The sequence below is a fragment of the Trachurus trachurus genome (assembly GCF_905171665.1).
Source record: "Trachurus trachurus genome assembly, chromosome: 7".
In the NCBI taxonomy this organism is placed as follows: Eukaryota; Metazoa; Chordata; class Actinopteri; order Carangiformes; family Carangidae; genus Trachurus; species Trachurus trachurus.
Genome location: NC_139901.1, coordinates 25,095,107 through 25,115,037, shown reverse-complemented (window position 1 = coordinate 25,115,037; position 19,931 = coordinate 25,095,107). Strand labels below are relative to the sequence as shown.

General features: G+C 40.7%; 1 protein-coding gene across 2 annotated transcripts; it reads left to right on the top strand.

Moving 5' to 3' along the window:
* Window positions 1–5,033: 5,033 nt before the first annotated feature.
* LOC310989062 (6-phosphofructo-2-kinase/fructose-2,6-bisphosphatase 2-like) lies at window positions 5,034–18,920 on the top strand. Of its 2 annotated transcripts, XM_083975947.1 has the most exons (17): window positions 5,034–5,159; window positions 6,417–6,593; window positions 7,542–7,667; window positions 8,170–8,266; window positions 8,425–8,491; window positions 8,582–8,656; window positions 8,751–8,807; window positions 8,915–9,039; window positions 10,121–10,328; window positions 11,022–11,168; window positions 11,268–11,372; window positions 12,173–12,302; window positions 14,668–14,730; window positions 14,819–14,883; window positions 16,720–16,917; window positions 17,662–17,729; window positions 17,828–18,920. In XM_083975947.1, exons 2-16 carry the CDS (start codon window positions 6,506–6,508, stop codon window positions 17,713–17,715), a joined length of 1,605 nt encoding a protein of 534 aa, XP_083832073.1. In that variant the 5' UTR covers window positions 5,034–5,159; window positions 6,417–6,505; the 3' UTR covers window positions 17,716–17,729; window positions 17,828–18,920. The 2 variants fall into 2 exon arrangements, with proteins under 2 accessions (XP_083832073.1, XP_083832074.1); XM_083975948.1 differs by lacking the exons at window positions 5,034–5,159; window positions 6,417–6,593; window positions 7,542–7,667 and adding an exon at window positions 7,949–8,038.
* The last annotated feature ends 1,011 nt before the right edge of the window (window positions 18,921–19,931 follow it).

The following is a 19,931-nucleotide window of genomic DNA, read 5'->3' as shown; positions in this document are numbered from 1 at the left end:
TCTTGGATAAGGACATCCTGTACCTTGTGAGCTGAAGAATCTTGGTATCCCAGAAGTTTACTCTCTTAAAAAAAACTCCCTTCACTGCTGAGTCTACCGGCAAGTTGTGGCTGCCTGGTTTACGAGCTGAGCTACCATCCACACACACTCAGGACACACATGCAGGTGTACTCACTGTCCACAGAGTCTTCCTGTTCTCTATTTGTATTAGGCTGCCACTCGTCGGGTGTGGTGTGTACGCTTTACTGTGTAAGAGTTATAAGATGGCGCTAATGTACTCAGAGGTTTAAAAATGCAGAGAACCAGAGGAAGGCAGTAGCATATATATTATAAATATCACACTATTACAATGTTCATTTTGTAAATGTTGTATACCAGATTATTTGTTAGAAAGAGGTCAGTGTTCAGTACCAAGGTAGTTTTTTATAGATCAAGTACATGTACTGTCATGATATATTAGCACTTGATGCAATCATTCACTCCACCTCTCTCTTTCTCTCTATCTCCCCCTCCCTCTCCCTTTTCACAAACGCACACTACACAGTCTGTGTCTGTGAATACCCATTGTTAAAGTCTTACATTGGTTTGTTTTTTTGTTTTTTTTTTGTGAAGGGATGTGAGGCCCGACTGCCCAGCCACTGAGCTGCAGAGGAATGTATGAAATGTATGCATTTACAGCTCACGTCGACTTGATCACTGCACTTTCCATTCACCTCAGATCAAGTTCTACCCACCTTTTCTTTCATTCGCCCGACTCATTCTGACTCTTTCACTGCATCCTCGTGCGATGTAGGGGACCAAGACTCACCACTCGATACGGCATTCCCATCCAACCAGACTACATGTGATAGGGTGGGGGTTTACTTGCTACTGGAAAGGAAATGGAATTTTAATAGCAATAATTAAATCATGTTAGAAGAAGCAATGCAGTAAAGGTACCCAGTCGTAAATGATTTAATTCAGCGTCTCTAATAAGACTTTCTTAGCATGAAGGATGAATGTTAATTTCTGTTATGAACTGACTGTCCTTGAAAAGACTCAAATCTCAGGTTGAACACTTAAAACTCATCAGTAAAAACCACTATCGATTATTTATTGTATATCCTCCAATGAACTGGCCAAATCCTTCCGAACCATTGCCAAATGTTTCGACTGCAGACCTACTCAGTGTTCAGAAAGAAGAAAAGTTCACCTTAGGTTTGGCTCAGTGAAGTTTAAAGGCCTAATTTGACGACTGAAAAACAAAAAAAAGCCGTCTCCTTCACTCCCCTTTCGAGCAGCTTGAACTCCCACCCGCTTTGTTGAGAATGAAGAACTGTGGTACATTTTATAATTTAAAATCTAAACGTCATTCGACACGTTTTTGTGGCTTTCATTCAAATATGGGGGTGAACCTAAACATGTCCTGACTTCTGTAATTATATAAAAATTTAAATGGTGCTGCGAGGGATTTTTCGTATCGTGCCAAGACGGCAATGATCATCAACATTTCAGTGTAATTTGATAAAGCTTTTATTTAAAGTGATAATTTTATTTAATCTGCTCATGAGCTCAGCTGTCTGTGTGTGTGTGTGTGTGTGTGTGTATGTATGTGTGTGTGTGTGTGTGTGTGTGTGCATTCTCAGCTAAGTTTGTTTGTGTTTGCATCGGCTCGCTCCAGATCCTCTTTTGCCTACACGTTGAGCATGGGACTGGAACGGTTTCCACGTTTCACTTTTCTCTGATGGAAACGCAGGTGCCAAGGGTACATGGGTGGAACAGGGCATCGCAGTTACTCATGCACAAGTGTAGGTTGACTCACTAGTTCTTCAGTTTTTAGTTTTTTTTTCTAGTTTTTTTTATTATTTTTTTCTTAGTAAGAGCTGGCTCTCCCCCTACTGGTCAGTCCTTGCGTGACACTCCAGACATCTTGTCCTGCTCCATTTTGAATCTTTAGTTTAACATCAAACAAGAAATAAAATTGAGCTGGGAATGCTGACACAATACCAAGTTGTTGATTTTCTTATTCTCTTATTTGTATTACATCAACAATGGACATGTGCATTTCATTGTCCAAAGAAATCATTAAACATCCCTTTGCTACATGTCCTGGTCATCATTTGCTGTCTTTTTTTAAATTGCACTCATCCATGATACAATGGTAATATTAACTGCTGTGTTAATATTACACACAAATAAATCATAAGCATTAGATTAGACCTTTCTATTGTTACTGTGTAATCTCTAAAAAAGCATGGCCTTCTCTTACATATAAAAGTATACAAAGATCCTTGCCAGTGAATTTTCAGTACTCCTTTAAATGAGTCTTGCAAATGATCTGAAACTATTCAATCTGTGTGAGGCATTCAGGGTATGTACTGTACGTCATAACTGTGACAAATAGTGGAAAAGTCCTCTCAGTTTTTTGTTTTGTTTTGTTTTTTTCATATCATTTGAGAGCCGGATCCCTTTATTCGCCCACATAATGACTGAACTTGAAGAGAGTGTGACCTGATCAGGGAACTTCAGTTTGTTTACCAGGACTTCCTGAGTTTCAAAGGGCTACAAAATGGACAAACAGTGACCAGAAGGTGCAACTCTGTATGCGGAAAATGTGAACGTGGATGAAGCGATGTGGGGTTTTTTTTTTTAAAGGATTTACAGAACTGAATCGGCACCGTTTGACACGAGTATATTTCAAGGAAGGTTTTTTAAAAATAAAGGGTCGTTGTTGTGTACGTTTGATGGACAGAAACAGGCTGAGAATCATGAGCCCATTCTGACTTTGGTATACCCACCCTGCAGTGGCCGTCTCTCTCTCTCTCTCTCTTTCTCTGGCTACATATCCACTCTTGGCGTCCGTCCTCTCAGAGATCCAGCTTGGAAATAAATGAGCAAAAACTATGTAGTTCCAGATTATCTTGTACTGATGAACATTATTTTACAAAAATAAGCACATATCTTACAGACAAAGGGGTTGTTTAATGTTATGGTGTATTAGTTAGACACTGTGAGGCTAGTTTCTTTTAAGAGAATAAAGAATTGTGATTGCAATGACTTATGTGGCATATTTTCTGTATGAAATAAGAAATAAGACGTAGAATTAAAAGGGAACGCCACTTAGCTTTGGAATGCATGTCTGTTTTTCCTTGGATATATGTTCAAAACAAATTACCTCAATCCTATTCATTGTTGTTCTTGGAGCTGGAGCAGAAAATTATTAGTGTTCAGAAAACCTTTCTCTTTGTGATCCCAAAGCCTCTTCTGTTTCTTTCTGTTCTCTTTTTCTTTTTTTACTCCCTTTGTTTTCTCTTTGTGCACAGTTGTTTTTATTGTTTTATAACTTAAAATAAAATAAGGGTCCGCAAAACACTTTTGGTCCACCTTAGTCACACGAGCGATACTCCTCCAAGTAGTAACAGCTACAGTAGAGTTACTTATACAAGTGTTCATCCCATACGGACACATGTATACTATTAATATATATAATATATGAACATACTTAGGTCTGAGACTGTAAGGGAAATATGAGTACATACACTAATATTAATATTAAATTATTGAATAAGGGAACATTAATGTTATGAATTTTATATATAAGTGTGCTTTCAACTCTTTTTGCAGCATCCTTTTCCTGTCTCAACATGACAGTCCCTGCAACTTACCCCTTCCTCACCCCTGCACCCCCACCTGGACCTCATCTGGGGGAATTTTTGAGTATTTCAGCATGGAGTGTCCCCTCTTCTTTTCTTGTTGCTGAGGTGAAGCAAAACTATCACAGCTTTTTCAAAAAACAAAACAAAAAAACATTTAATTAAACATTGGGTGGTTACTGATTACGTTAACAACCATTCATGTGTTTGTTATTCAGTAATGTATATGAGAACTAAGTGATGCAGCTATATGAACAGATGAAGGGGCCGTGCATGAACAGGGCCCAGATTTTCTCTATATATATTTCAAAATGCAGTAGCCTAACGCAAGGAAATGAAAGACAGGTGAGACGAGGAAGGTTACATTTACATGTTAGGTGTTGAACAGCAGGTGACCACACAGTCCCACTGTGTCCTGTAATGTGATAGGCACCAGATGGTTGTAGGCTCTTTCCATTCAGTGGCATTTCTGCTCACAAGCATCTGGTGCTGTTTTAGTCAGTGACCACAGTGCCACCCACAGGTTTTATGTTGAAGGACCAGATGCCATCAAGTCAGGTAGAGAAAACCAGAACACCTTCAAAATAAAACAACTTAATCACTATGACACTGGTGCAACTTCAGAGGTCTTCAACAGGGGGCCCGTGAACCCTGGGGGGTCTGCGGAGGTGCTGCAGGGGGGTCGTGAAATTTTTGGTGGTTGATTAGACAATGTTTTATTTCTTTTAGTTTCCACATTTATGCAATTTGAATAGCTTGTCTGCATGATTATAATGCAGTTGACAGACATTGATATTGGCATTGGCATCAGTGAACAAGGTCTGTTTATAAATGGCAGAGGAACAGCCCCCTACTCAATGTACCTTGTAGGCCTACACGTTTAGAAAAAACATGAATATATGAACCTGTGTATATTTGAAAAGCTTAATATTGAATGCACATTTATACATGGTACTAGGCCCAGTTTAATATAGCCTAATACACATTTTTTAATATAGTAGGGGTTCCTGCTCCATCTCTCTGTCAGTTTGGGGGTCCTTGGCCTGAAAAACGTTAAAGACGCTGCTCTAATTATTAGTTGATTGACAGAGATTTAATAGTAGGCTATATTTTATATTTGCAGGATCACTGAATGGGCCTGTCACAATAAAGGCCATGTGATATTTAAAATGAGCCAAAAAGAGAGAAATTGGCCACAAAGAGACACAATGGTAGGAAAGAGAATTAGCCTACAATGACACATAAAACCCAAAACCACAATGAGCCAAATTACTCCACAGGATGCTTGAGTTATAATGTTTTATTTTGGTGACAAAGAACCGGAAGTTCGTGTTGTTTTCCGGAAGCTTGGCAGTGATAAACTTCCGGCGGCATCGGGAGCTCAGAGGCCGACGGCGGGGAGGAGGTGGAGCGAAAACATCCGAGGAGACGGAGGAGAAGGCGGCCACGGCCACTGATGACAACCCTGTAACAAAGGCGGAAACGACCTTCCCCCAGTACCTGCTGCTGCTGCTGCCGCTCTGCCCGGTAAGTTTAAGTCACAGGGGTTTATATCGTCTTTGATTTAACGTTTCCTTTTCTTTATTTAAACGATATTTGCTCTGGTAAAAGGAGAAGTGATGAAGTTTGCAGGCCGGTCATGCACCGGCTGCTGCTGCTGCTCAGCTGTGCGACAGGATGACACACAACTTGTTCTCCACTGAAACACAAATTAACTAGTAGGCTATACTACTATAATTTTCTGATGATGCTTCAGCGTTAATATGAAACACGTGGCCTAATTAAAACCAGCTTTGTGACTGATGGTGTTCACCTGGTGAATAATAGCATCAGTCATTGTGTCTGGACTTGTCCTGTGAGGGGATCAGAGGGGGGTCACGGCCCTGGTCATGAACCTGAGTAGTAAATCTGTGGTGATTTACAACTAATGACTCACTCTCACAGACTTCCGCAGTGCAGTGAAGTAAAAACCGAAAGTCTTTAGTTTTGTTTTGTGAAAGCTAAGAGTGCAGCTAAAAGAGGTTAACTGGGTTAATGATCGATCACAGGGTTGAACAGTTAATCTGGATCTAGTCGAAATAGCAGTTTGGGTAAAGTGCATTATCCCAAAAAAACAGCAGCTGCACTAGTTGCTCCTGTTATTTGTGTCATGATATAACATTTATAAAATAAAGCATTGTGCTGCTGCAGAGATAATGCACCAAGCCCGAGCCTACTAATCATATCCTGCAGATGTAAGAGGAAACATATTTGTTTGGTACAATCCTCCATTGTTATGAAATTCAAACACTTCTATTTGCAATCATCAGACTATTAATCAGTCAAATAATCCTAAACATATTATGGCTTCAAATTGGAGTTTAAAATCTCCACTTTATAGCCTGTTGACTGGATAAAATGAGACAGTTGTGCACACCAGGATGTGCTGTCTGGACCAAACAACGATCAATTAATCAAGAAAGATAATGAGCAGATGAGTCGATAATGTAAGTGCTTAAATAGAGCAAAAAATCTGCTGCCACCAACAAATATTATGAAATTGTAATTGTACATAAATGGGTATTATCGATGGTGTGTATATGTTGAAAGGCTGATGACTGAGTAGTTGAAGAACTGGTGAGTTCATTCTAAGCTAATAAAATATTCTCAGACTTTCATCTCCGTCCTCATTGAATTGATTGGATCTGAACATGAGTCGTCCTCTGACTGTGTCGCTTCCTGTTCTGTTCTGCTGCCCCATCAACCAGTGTTTGATATGACACAACAAACTCATGTCTCCTCCAGAGAGATGCCGACCTCGTCTCACCAGTGACCACAGCTCCCCACCGCCGCCGACTCCCACACAGGACAGCAGGAGGCACATCAGACCGGTCATGGCCGCCAGGCAGCAGAGACCTGCAGCTGCTTCAGACGGCTCCGAGGCCAAAAGGACGGACTTCAGGGCCAATGAGAAGAAGTGCTGTGAGTGCTGCGTTGTTTCCCCTCTGCGTGCACTGAAGGTGACTCACTGTGTGAGCACTGACCTGCTCAGTATTGGTGATTGAGCTCTGGGCACATTCACTCCTTCTTTATTATGTAATGCAGGTTTAATGGTCCATTTAATTACATTTCCCACTCTGTCGGCCATTCGTAAAGGGAGATAAGGTTTCAGCAGGCCCTGATTTTTGAATGTCAACTTTGACACACCTTATTAGGTGTGTGTGTTTGTGTGTGTGTGTTTACACAAGCAGGTAGTAGCACACACATTTGAAGGAGAGTAATATTGTAAGTAGCTAGGTCACTGTTCTGAGTGAACAGTGTAGTTCAGCACAACTTAAAACTTAGTAGACAGACTTTGTGGAATCATTTCAATCAGGAATATAGATTGTAAAATGATTTGACTAAAATAAAATGTGTCTTGAACACACAGCTGCCTCTGCTCCCTGGGTCTCTGTGTCGCAGACATCTGTTTGTAGGATCTCTCCAGTCAAGTCTGGTCTCGCCAGGTCTTTGTTTTGACAGATTTGTTTCTCCAGAGTTGAGGATGGTCTTTCACAGACATGGAAAGAAGGCGAGAGGAGAGGAAAAAAAAAAGATAGAAATATTTTCCACTCCACGTTACAGCCAGCAAGCCAACACTGGACTGTAAAAAAAAAAAAAAAAAAAAAAAGAGGTTGCTGAGCAGCAGGAGGACTTTGGGAAACATTATCCTGCAGTCCAGAGGTGACAGTGCTGTGATGGAAATGTTAAACTGAGCGTTAACCGGCTGGTAAATGAACACTGCAGAGGATTACTTCTCAACTCCCTCCCTCCTTAATGCCTCTATATATCTGTATGTGTTAACACGTTTGTGTAAATATGAAACTTGATTGCCCTTTCATTATATTATCTGTGTTTGTTTGTGTCTGTCTGTGTTTGTGCAAACTGCAGCATGGGCCTCCTACATGACCAATTCTCCCACTGTGATAGTGATGATCGGTTTGCCCGCCAGGGGGAAAACCTACATGGCCAAAAAGCTGACGCGCTACCTCAACTGGATCGGAGTGCCAACAAAGGGTCAGTACGAAGTTTTATGCTCGTTGTGATGTTGTAACATCTGTACAACCATAAAACAGCTGATGTTATAAAAAGGATAGATAATGGAAAAAGTTAAAAGTAACTTCAGTGCCTTAGTGAGATTGTGATGAGGAAGTTCTTTTGTTATGATTGGGAGGAGGCCATTGTGTTCAGTGTAATCATGCGACTGCAGGTATAAACAGGGGAGGTGCCCTGTTGCATTATTCCTGCAGGAAAACCATAATGGCGCTGGGAGACGCTACTTCAGTGGAAATCCTGCGCTCGCGGCGATGCTGTGTTAATTTTGTTGTGACGATTACTATCAGTGCATCATCGCTTGGCTCTGTTTGGAGTCGTCACGTCAAAGGAATGTAGGAAGACGGGTTTGGCAGCTCCGCAGTTGAGATGAAGGTCACGGCTTTGACAGAGCACTTGGATTGTGGCAATTGTTCTCACTGTCTTTGCATGTCTCTCTCTCTCTCTCCCCTGGTTCTCTTTGCAGTATTTAACCTTGGAGTTTATAGGAGAGAAGCTGTGAAGTCGTACAAGTCTTATGACTTTTTCAGACATGACAACAAAGAAGCGATGGAAATTAGAAAGTGAGTGAGTCACTTCTCCTGTAGACCAGTCGTGCAAACGCTTCTTTTGTTGAATAAATGAGGCTAAAAATATTCCACATTATCTCCTGAAGATAAAAGCTAATATAACAACTTTGATTTCCTGACCAGGTTTTTCTTTTCTAATTGTGTTCCCACAGGAAATGTGCTCTGGTGGCGCTGCAGGATGTTAAGTTGTACCTGAACGAGGAGGGAGGCCAGATCGCTGTAAGGACACAAACTGAACAGCGATTCTATCGTATTCCCTCTTAAATGTAACATCTGGCCTGATTATCTCAATCTGTGTGTGTCCATCAGGTTTTTGATGCCACAAACACCACCAGAGAGAGGAGGGATCTGATCCTGAACTTTGCAAAAGACAATGCATACAAGGTCAGTTTTACATTTTAGCTCAAACATGGGACAGACAATTGTTTGTTTTTTCTACAAAGTTTATGAATTTCTCATCAATAATGTCTTTTGTCAGGTTTTTTTTGTAGAATCATTATGTGACGATCCAGATGTCATCGCTACAAATATTCTGGTAAATTATGGATCTATCCTTAAATATTATATATTATATATGTACATGAGTTCACATTTGTTTCTAAATTGTTTTAACATCCCCGCAAATGTCTCTTCTCTGCTCAGGATGTGAAGGTGTCCAGCCCTGACTACCCTGAGAGGAACAGAGAAAGTGTCATGGAGGATTTTCTGAAGAGAATAGAGTGTTATAAAGTGACCTATCAACCTTTAGATCCAGACCAACACGACAAGTAAGATGTTTTTTTTGTGAAGGACGATCAAGCTGCATTTCTTTCTGTTTTTATCACCACTACTAATCCAATCTGGAAAGTCCCTCAGATTTAACTGTTTCCTCGTTCTTCTCTGGTGTTTGTGTGAACATGTACTTGCAGAAAGCGTCCTGTAGGTGGAGCAGCAGCTCATATTTGATACAGATGATTGTCCTCTACTGTTTGTTGACTTTTTGATTCATGCAGCAGATGTAGAGTAACACTGTGTCCTAAATCCAAAACAAGCAGCAAGACTTTCATCAGAACTTTAGGTCACTTTGTTCCAGGAAGACAAATGATTCAGAGCTTGTCATTTGTATACTTGTGCCAAGTGGTTCAGCTTCAGGTCTATTTGATTAGTTTATAAACTGATATTGATCATTTAAAGACTATTTTGGCTCAGTTTTGAGACTCTTAGTTTCATGTTATCTGTCCTCGCTTTCCTGTCTCTCTCTCTCCCTGTCCCTAAATAACAGGAAAAAACAAACAAACAGATAAAATATGCACATCCACATACAGTAGCATACACATACAGACATATAGTATTTATTTATCCATTAGGCCCCTAACACTTTACCACTCAGCCCTTCACCATCTGTCACTGTGTCCTCTAATATCAAGAGACTGGCATAAATTTAGGCGTCATCTTTGTCAGTCGAGTGTCTGATGTTGTCAAATCATGTTTTCTCCAACTCAGGCTTATCTCCAAGGTTACGTCCTTTTTTATCCTCTGCCAACCTTCAGACAGTAATTTGTGGTTTTATTTCTTCCTGTTTGGACTACTGTAATTCACTGGATTCAGGGCTGAGCCAGAAACCCATCTCTGATACAAAATGCTGCAGTGAGATGTGAATTTATTTAGTCTCCATTGGCTGCCTGCGGGTGAAGGCCCTCTATTTGTTCCTCCCACAACTGTCTTATCACTATTATTTTTATCATTATCTTTAATATTATTCTCTGGAAGCATGTCAGAAACAAAACATCAGGATTTAGATTACACCAAAAGTACAAGATATCTCCCCCCAGTGACGTGTGTGTGTGTGTGTTTGTCTCTGACCTACAGGAACCTGTCCTTCATCCAGGTCATCAATGTCGGCCGACGTTTCCTGGTCAACAGGGTGCAGGACTACATCCAGAGCAAAATCGTCTACTACCTCATGAACATCCACGTGCACTCCCACTCCATCTACCTCTGTCGGCACGGAGAGAGCCATCACAACATGGAGGGACGCATCGGCGGAGACGCTGAGCTGTCGGAGAGAGGGAAACAGGTGATCTAACATCTTCTCTCACTGTTGTGCTTTTCCACTTGATAGATAGATAGATAGATAGATAGATAGATAGATAGAATACTTTATTAATCCCCAAAGGGAAATTTAAAATGTCACAAGCAGCAGTAAAGGGGAAAAAAATGAACAAAAAAATTCAAAAAAACATGACAATGGAGAGAAAACAACACAGATCACAAAACACTGAAGTAAAATACATAAAAACTCATAGGGTATTACAAACACAAACACATAGTGTATACTGTATAAATTATTATGCTATGAAGACAACAGCATCTCGAAAAGTAAGGAAATAACCTTGATCTGAGACGAGGACCTTCTCTCATATCAGTATTTTAAAGCTACAGCCTGAAGCTCAGTTTTGTATAAAGACAAGAAGCAGGGACAAAAAAGAAAAACAAGAAGCACATCTACAGTACAGCTCACCGATAAACTCTGTTAAGCTTTGACAAAGTAAAATTATTTTTCCAAATCATAAAGTACACGATAAAATTCAGATAACACACCACAGTTGCACATTTTCTAGCATAAACCATTAATTTCCTGCTGCTATATATCAGCATTAGGGCCATTATGGCAAGAATTACTGCATTTATTCACCATGTAACTCTGGTTTTGTGTTTGAGTGTCAGGTCTCCAAATTAAAAAGCCTGTGTGTGTGTTTGTCTTCATCAGTTTGCTGCAGAGCTGAAGGGTTTCGTTGAAGAGCACCATCTGTCTGACCTGAAGGTTTGGACCAGTCAGCTGAGACGCACCATCCAGACGGCGGAAGAACTGGGAGTTCCCTACGAGCAGTGGAAGATCCTCAATGAAATCGATGCTGTATGTGCTCGTTGATATACCACAGCAGTGACGGAGACTCTGTGAAGGCCTGGATGGAGGATATAAGAGTAGTTTTTTTTTATGTCTTTGTGTCGTCAGGGAGTGTGTGAAGAGATGACGTACAAGACGATAGAGGAAACGTACCCGGATGAGTTTGCCATGAGAGACCAGGACAAGTATCACTACCGCTACCCAGGAGGAGAGGTAAACACTCTGAAGAGATGAGAGAGTGATTGGTGTTGGTATACTGTAGAAGGCCCCATTTTGTTCTTATTGCACTTTTTAATAGCTGAGTGATTGCACAGAGCAACATGAGGTTTTAGCCTATAAGGATTTTGCTAAGATCCACACTTTTTATTTGTGGAACTGTGACATTTTCAAATCACAGATGAACAGAAATAACTTTTGCTATTGCTACATATCCAGCTTTAGCACAAACAGCTGTTTCCTTCAAAGTAGAAGGAAGAGTATGACCTTGATATTGAACTTCCTTTAATCACTAAGAGCCACTTCCCTCTTAATAATACTTAATTGTCCCTCTGGGACAAATAAAGTTCTTGAATTGAATTGAATTGAATTAAATTATGTTACTTCTTTTCTTTACTGAAGTTAGCATGCTAACCAGCTACCCCCAGCACTGCCACTTTCCGATACCGAGATACCGAGTATCATCCAGTCTGCCCTGAAGACCTGTGTGTATATATATACTGTACAGTATTATAACTTTTTCTATTGTGCATGCAGCTGTAGCTGAAGTTCTTGGCAGGACTTAGTGTTAGCGTTGGGTATGTAGCAATGGCAAAACTTACAAACAGATTTTTTTAAATCATGGACCTGACAAGTAAAATGTGAGTGTTGACACGTATGTTTGTTTGTTCTTTTTTTTTAAATGACCAAAGATCGTTGGATAAAAGTGAAAAATCAATTGAACCCAGCTCTGCATCCTTTGACCCTCTCCTCTCCTCTCCTCTCCTCTCTTCTCCTCTCCTCTCCTCCGTCTCTAGTCGTACCAGGACCTGGTCCAGCGTCTGGAGCCTGTCATCATGGAGCTGGAGCGACAGGGCAACGTCCTGGTCATCTGCCATCAGGCCGTCATGCGCTGCTTGCTTGCCTATTTCCTGGACAAGAGCGCAGGTCAAGACAATGGTTTATATTATAAGAGCCTGTTTACCTTTAACTGTGCATTGCTCTGCCAGCAACTGTTTTCATTAGTTCAAACTTATTTGATTAACAAATTGAAGTGATACTACTTTAACTGTGCTTAAAACAGCTTCATATGGTCTTTCAGAAAGGAGAGCGAAATTAAGAATCACTTATTAACATCTTAACGCAAACCCAATGTGAAACGCTACAGTGCGGCAGACCTGCAGTTCAGGACTGCTGGGAAAGTGCAGCTTTGAGGGAGGGATTTTCCAAACCACTTGTCTCATTCCCAAAAAAAAGAATCTATTTTTGGTGGAGTGTGTGTGGTGCAGAGAGTCATCTGTAGCCCTCATCGTGTTTACGCATTTTTTTGTGACCTTGAATTGAATCTTTCCATTTAATCTTTCACTGCTGTGCTCTCTGAATGTTAATTACTGCACAAACAGCAGCAGCTTATTTACAAAACAATCACAAACAATTTAGTGTAAATAAAACTGGTTGGTTTAATTTGGTATTTTACAGATGTCATCCAACCGTGTGTCATAAGTCCACACATCCTTAAAGCAGATATCAGCTTCATGGCCGTTTCGGCTAATGCTGCGTTCAAGGCAGGCTTTTGAAACCGTAAGTTACAGCTTCAAGTCACAACTACGACTTGGTAGCGTTCCAGGTAACCCGTAGCTCGTGTTTTTACCATCCTGTTGTCTGTGAAAGTTCCCTATAACGGCCACTCGTAACTTCCGACCCGTGAACTCGTACCAGATCGAACTGGTATGACTTCACAGGAAGGAAAAACACAAAGTACGAGTTTCTTTGAACGCACCATGAGTTAGCAGCCCCCGCCCTTGTCAGGCATCAATTGGTCCTCGTGCTACGTCACCACATTCACGCGCATCCCTTGGCTGCACACACAGCCCTTCATGCCGTTCTCTCTCCTCATTGGATAACACTTGTATCCCACAAGGAAAATTTTCTCCTCGGGTTACAGCAGAGCAGAGTGACGGAGAGACTCGTGTTTAGGCTGAAATACTTCATGTAAGTGATTGCTGACGGAAAATAGGACTATTTAGGACTTATATTAACAAAAACATTCCACTGATATCTGCTTTAACACTTAAGACTAGGATCAGTCATAGTCTTAGACGTGCAGCTTGTTGGGTGTTGGTTGTTCTTATCAGCCGATCAGGTCTGAGTCCACCTTAAGCTCCCAACTGCTGTAAAGACACATCTAGAGTAGATCTTCCCAGAAACGAGACTGACACAAAACACTAAGTAACTCTACTCTGAACACCGAGTACGGACGTCACTGACCTGTGTCCAGTAACAGTGAACATAATGTGACATTATGTAACAGGGCAGAATCGTGGCTGGAAGTATTTCTGACTGTAATTTCACAGCATCGGTCAAGAGGCATTTATTTACTTTTTCTCATCACAAGATGGTGCTGAAGTAATGGATTTTGGAGTTTGTCAGTGGCTCTTATTGATTTATATATGATATAATGTATAAAAAAACAATTAGACATTGTGAAACTATTAGACATTGCAGATTCCCCATGTTGAGAGTAACATAAAATCCCTGAATAGTTAATGTGAGAACAAATCTTTATATCTTTATATGTAAGACACAGGGTCTTATATTAATATCTCTGTGAGGGCGTGTACAGGAAAGAGTGGAGGGTCTGTTGCAATAAAACAAAAGATTGTTCTCACATTTTTAATGTGAGAACAATCTCACAAAACACGCCCTCACAGAGATATTAATATAAAGCACAGGGTCTTATATTAATATCTCTGTGAGGGCGTGTACAGGAAAGAAAAAATAGGTATAATTTAAAATGACTAAATCAAGCTCCAAAAGAGAAAATAATGAACTACAAACTTTATCAACTATTTTAAAAATTGGACTTGATTGCAGTGCTAATAATAAATACACACAGAAAATGTGGTTACTTTTAAAAACAAAACAAAAACAAAATAGATGTGTATAAATGTGGGCACCTAAGTAACCACCCGCTCGGAGTGGAAAATGATGCTCAGAGTCGAATCAATATTTAATCCCGAGGCAGACGTTAGTCAGCAGAGGATGTGGTCATTGTTGCAGCATCTGTGTAAAAGGTAAACCAACCAGTGTGGGTGCAGCTCGCTCTGGCATGTCACCCACCCCATCGTCGTCGTCCTCCTCCTGTTGGACAACACAGCAACATGCACTGTAGCTGTTTTATAAAGCTCTGCATGAGGTTGACAGATGTTCAGACTGTCGTCCAAAACCCGAAGGGGAAAAGTCCTGTCATTTATAATGTGCACGACAACAGCACAGGAAGTCTCACAAGTCCTCTGTATTTTCCTCTGCCCAGATGACCTACCCTACTTGAAGTGTCCCTTACACACTGTCCTTAAACTCACCCCTGTGGCTTATGGTAAGTCATTGCACTGTTTAAAAATTAACTACCCCGTTTTTTTTCTGACGCATTTGTGACGTATTTTTCTCCCGCGTTTCTCCCCCAGGTTGTAAAGTGGACATGTTTGATCTGAAAGTTGAGGCTGTCAACACTCACAGGGACCGGCCATTAGTAAGCTTCTCTTTAATATTTTGTGTCGCACACACACACAAACACACACTCATACTCACATGCCAGCCTGTATTTGTGGAAGTCAGCACTATGCGTCCAGTTCACTGCGGTGCATGTGTTGAGCACACGCAGCTTGAACCTTGAGAGTCAGGTCATGGCTTTATTTACAGATTCCAACCGAAATGACATGCCAATGTTTTGTCCCTGTTAAACTCCGATATCCAGCCTTTTAGAAAACATCTCAGACCCAGGTGCCTCGGCTAAAAACGTAAATGTTTGCTGTAAAATGTTTACACCTCAAATGAATTGCTTGTGGGCAGATGTTGTTACCTTTTCCAGAGAACCAGGCCTGCTGTTTTTTCCCCCCTGTTTACCAGCTAAGCTATGTTAAGCTAAGCAGCTGGTGGCTCAGGTGTCTTACTTATAAAAGTGGTATTCATGTTATCCTTTAACTCTTGGCATCAAAGCAAATGTGTGTATTCCCCTAAATGTTGAACTAATCCTTTAATTAGCTGTGTACACATGCACACCTCTGTCTGTGCTGCCTGTCAGGGAGAAGCACAACAGAGACAAACATAATTTCACTGATTATATGTTCTACTGTCACGGCTCTTTAACCACACAGCAGCAGCAGCAGCAGCCGCCGTCACAACATGCAATCGTTTTGCACATCTCTCTGGCTGTTTATAATGCTTTCTTTTAAAGGGATAGTTCAACATTTTGGCAACTTGGCCCATTGCCATAATCCCTATAGTCATAGCAGTAGGTTTGTTACCTTTAATTGTCGGTGCAAGCTGTTTTTAGAACAGGCCGAGCCGAGCCACAAGCTGCTCAGAGCTATTTCTTGGTGATGAGTTTGATGAGGGAAACCAAGAAATCCCATTAGCCTTCGTACGTAGTGTAGCTCTGAGCAGCTCGTGGCTCCGCTCGGCCATTCTAAAAATAGCTTGCACCGACAAATAAAGGTAACGAACCTACTGCTATGACTATAGGGATTAAGGCAATGGGCCAATTTGCCAAAATGTTGAACTATCCCTTTAATCAAATGTGCCTTTGAAACATAAGCAATGATATCTGTTTATATTGTGTTTTTATTTCTATCTAGGGGACATCTGCTAAGGACAACAAATGGAAATTAGCCAATGCCTACAATCTGGCATGTTTACATTATTGTATCGCATACGGTGATGTCAATTAACTTGCAGTGTCCCTCCCAAATAAAATAAATTGAATTGAAAATTTTATTGATTAAACATCATGGAGTTAATCAGTTAATTAAATGTCAGAATAGAAAGGGACTTGAGTTTCGTAACTTAAAAAGATAAGAATATGAAAATATGAATATTTAACTAAACACTTTTGGCGTCACACCACACAATCAGTGAAACTGACTGGCAGCCTAAATATACCATGTTATTATTAAAAACCTTCTCTATTGTCAATGTGTTGCTTAGAAAAACTGTGGCTGTTTTTACAAATGACAACATGAGGGAAATGAAGAACTTTTCTGAAGAACTGAACAATCGTGCAGCCTTGGACTTGACTCACTAATCAGTCTGCTGTTTACTGAAAGTTTCAACCTCAAGCCAGAGTGGGTGTGAACACATAAACACATTTACTGAGGAACCCCCTTGTTAAACAGGGTGAGAGATATCCTGTCTGCTGGGACCAATATAGCAGTGGTTTCTACATGTAGGTCTGTTTGTCTCAGTCTCTGTTTCTGTTTCTCCTTCTTTGCCTTCTCGCAGTCCAGACCGAGGAGCGATCTAATTAGTGCGACGCAGAAAGACTCGTTAATCAGTCCACCTCCGTCTCTGTCTGCTCTTCACTCACCAGAATAAAGTCCCGACAGATGTGCCGCCAGCTGTCCTCAGAAGGAACAGCTTCACTCCGCTGTCCAGCCAAGACCAGATTAAACGTCCTCGCCTGTACAGCGTGGGCAACCCTCCACAGGCCCGCATGTCCCAGGCCCCCACTCTACCCAGCATGCAGTTCTCGGAGGCATCGGAAGGGGCAGAGCTGTCACTAAGCGAGGTGAGCGTTGTAAACGTACCCGAGGTTACAAGTTATCGTAAAGGGAGGAAAACAGAAGGAGAAATATTCTAGAAATGACACGAAAGGCAAAAACAAAAAAAACAAAAAAATAAAAAAAGCTGAACACATCAACAACAAATAATTCAGTTAGTTCAATAATCACAATTGAGCAAAAAAAAATTAAAAAATGTTCCTTTCCACCAGCAATCAGTTGGAAACATTTTTTTTTTTTATTATTATTATTATTTTTTTTTACATATTCCCACTTCCTTACTGATGCTTTATGATAACATCCAGCAACATGTGTTTATTTACTGTATGACTTACTGATGTACTTGCTTTTCTTTTGCTTTATGTCCCCTTGCTAGACTCCATATATTGTGTCCATATAACTGTTCCTACAGAGTTTTTATACAGAAAAAACATCTGATGTTCTGTTTTCCATGTTTACAAAAAACAATAGTTCCCTTTTTCAACATATTTGATGCTGAACTAGTGGATCTTGTAGTTTTTTCCCATGTTTTTTTCCCCTCTGTGCTGTTGCCCAAAATGTGACCTGTGTAAAGGGGAAAAAAAGTGCTTCAACAACTGCCTGAGTGTTTCACTTCTCCCAGTGAGCTAAGATATATAATCTTAGCTCAGGCTCAGTCAGTGCCAGTCAAAACAAACTTCTCATTCCTTTTTTGGTTTGATGTTTTTGGTGAAGGCCTCTGAATTTCTCTGCCTTTCCCTCGTATCTTGCAGGACTCTCTGAATGGTTTCAGCGCTGCAGACACAAACGACTGTATTCGAAACTAGAGAAGCACACAGAGGTTTTTTTTTTTTTATCTCTTTCCTCTTATCTGTCACCTGGAGCATGTGCACTCTCCTCCAAATCCTTCATACCTTTCTCTTTCTCCATTTATCGTAGGCTTTTCTTCCACTTGGATGTATCAGCACTTCTGAGGACCAGCAGTGAAAAATGCAACCAGCTTCAGCCATTTTACTCTTAAGCACTGTACCACACACCATGTCTGTTTGATTGAATATATGTGTTGTCTGTTCAGTTTTTCTGGGATAGACATTGTGGGTGCCAACACGAGTGTGCGCGCATACTGTACACATACAAACTCAATGCCTTTGCACAACAGCCTTGTAGTCTGGGCTGTGATCCACCTCAGATAGATAATTCAAAGACTCTGAAAGCTCGTCCATCAGTAGCACACTCATCTCTTTTATGCTGAATTAGATGTAGAAAGTGTTGATTGTAAATCGTATACCTCAGTAGAAGCTACTGCCTTCAGTTTTAGTGTGAGAGAGAGGGAAGCTCTATAGCCTTAATGTTATTATAATCACTTATTTTAACGTTCCCACCACATGTGCGTCCTTCCTCTGGTGATCTGACAATATGTAGTAGTCATTTTATTTCTAAGGATCATTTGAGAATATCAAATATTAATTTAAATTTGCTGTGGGCAGACATAAGCTATGAAAAGTGATGAAATATTTTGTACAGCAGCTACGGTGACACTGTGCTTTTCCTTTCTGTGACAATTATTCCATTGCTCCTTGAAATGATGCCTTTCTGAATATGATGCCTGAGGCTCAAAATACTACTAGCTCCAATATATTCAGCCTCTCACTGTGATAATGTAAAGCTGACCCCATTTGAATATTTGGAAAAAAAGTGCTCAAAGCTGGATATTATGCTGAGTTCGAATGCTGTTTAGTTTCTCCATGAAGAAAAGCGAATTGGTTGTGAACTAAAAAGACACTGTATATCAAGTCTTGCCTTGATGGTATCCATGTGGATGAATTTCTTATTATTAAATAGATGAATTGGAAAAGTGCCTTTTTATCTTGAGGGGAAAAAAACAAGGCTGCAGCAAAATTAATCAAGATGCTGTAGCTACATGAAATGCAAAATTCTGTAATTTTCCATGTGTCGCCTGAATTGAAGGATTGGTGATGCATTCAGATGACTCGTAAAAAAAAAAGCTTTAATGTTATTGCACACTGTTATGTTCTTGTCTCATTAAATGAAGTTAGTTTTACGCTGTGAGCACATGAAGATCTGTTTTTTGTCAAGAGTGTGTGTGTATGTCCAGTGGGGAAAATAGGTATTTGATCCCCTGCTGATTTTCTAAGTTTGCCTCCTCCCCCACAAAGAAATGGACAGTCTAGTTGTTATGGCTAGTTTATTTGAACAGAGAGAGACAGAGTATCAACAAAAACCCAGAAGAACATTGTATAAATAAATTAATTTACATTTGATCAAGAGAAATAAGTATTTGATCCCCTACCAACCAGCAGGAATTCTGGCTCCCACTCAAATTACTCCTGTCACTTTAGACAGTACTCCTCATTATAACTTGATATGTGTATCAAAGACACCTGTCACAGAATAAATCTCTTCCATTCAAACCTCTCCACCACCATGAGCAAGACCAAAGAGCTGCCAGAGGGACATCAGGGACAAGATTGTAGACCTGCACAAGGCTGAAGGTCGGTGAGACAGAGACCACTGTTGGTGCAATTATTCTAAAGTGGAAGAAATATAACAATAACCATTGAGCTCCATGTAAGATCTCGCCTCATAGGGTAAGAATGAAGAACTACATGGGAGGAGCTTGTAAATGATCTCAAGACAGCTGGGTCCTGCTACTCAAGAAGGCACATGTATAGGCCCGGCTGAAGTTTACCAGTGAACATCCGAATGACTCGGAGTAGACCCAGGAGAACGTGATGTGGTCAGGTGAGACCAAAATCGGGCACTTTGGCATCAACTTGACTCGCTGTGTTTGGAGGCAGCGAACTATGACCCCAAGACCACTGTCCCCAACGTCAAACAACAAGGTGGAAACATTATGCTTTGGGACTGTTTCTCTCGATGGACAGGGCCACGTAGCCTACAGTAAAATCTTGGATGAGCCAGAATACTGAAGATGAGTCGTGGATGAGTCTTCCAGCATGACAGTGACCCAAAGCATACGGCCACCAGGGCAACACAGGAGCGGCTCAAGAAGAAGCACATA

Coding starts and splice junctions, on each gene's coding strand:
- LOC310989062 (XM_083975947.1), top strand. CDS start 6,506: ATGGCCGCCAGGCAGCAGAGACCTGCAGCTGCTTCAGACGGCTCCGAG. Junction 8,267..8,424: donor GAAGCGATGGAAATTAGAAA/GTGAGTGAGTCA, acceptor GTGTTCCCACAG/GAAATGTGCTCTGGTGGCGC. Junction 10,329..11,021: donor TGTCGGAGAGAGGGAAACAG/GTGATCTAACAT, acceptor TGTCTTCATCAG/TTTGCTGCAGAGCTGAAGGG.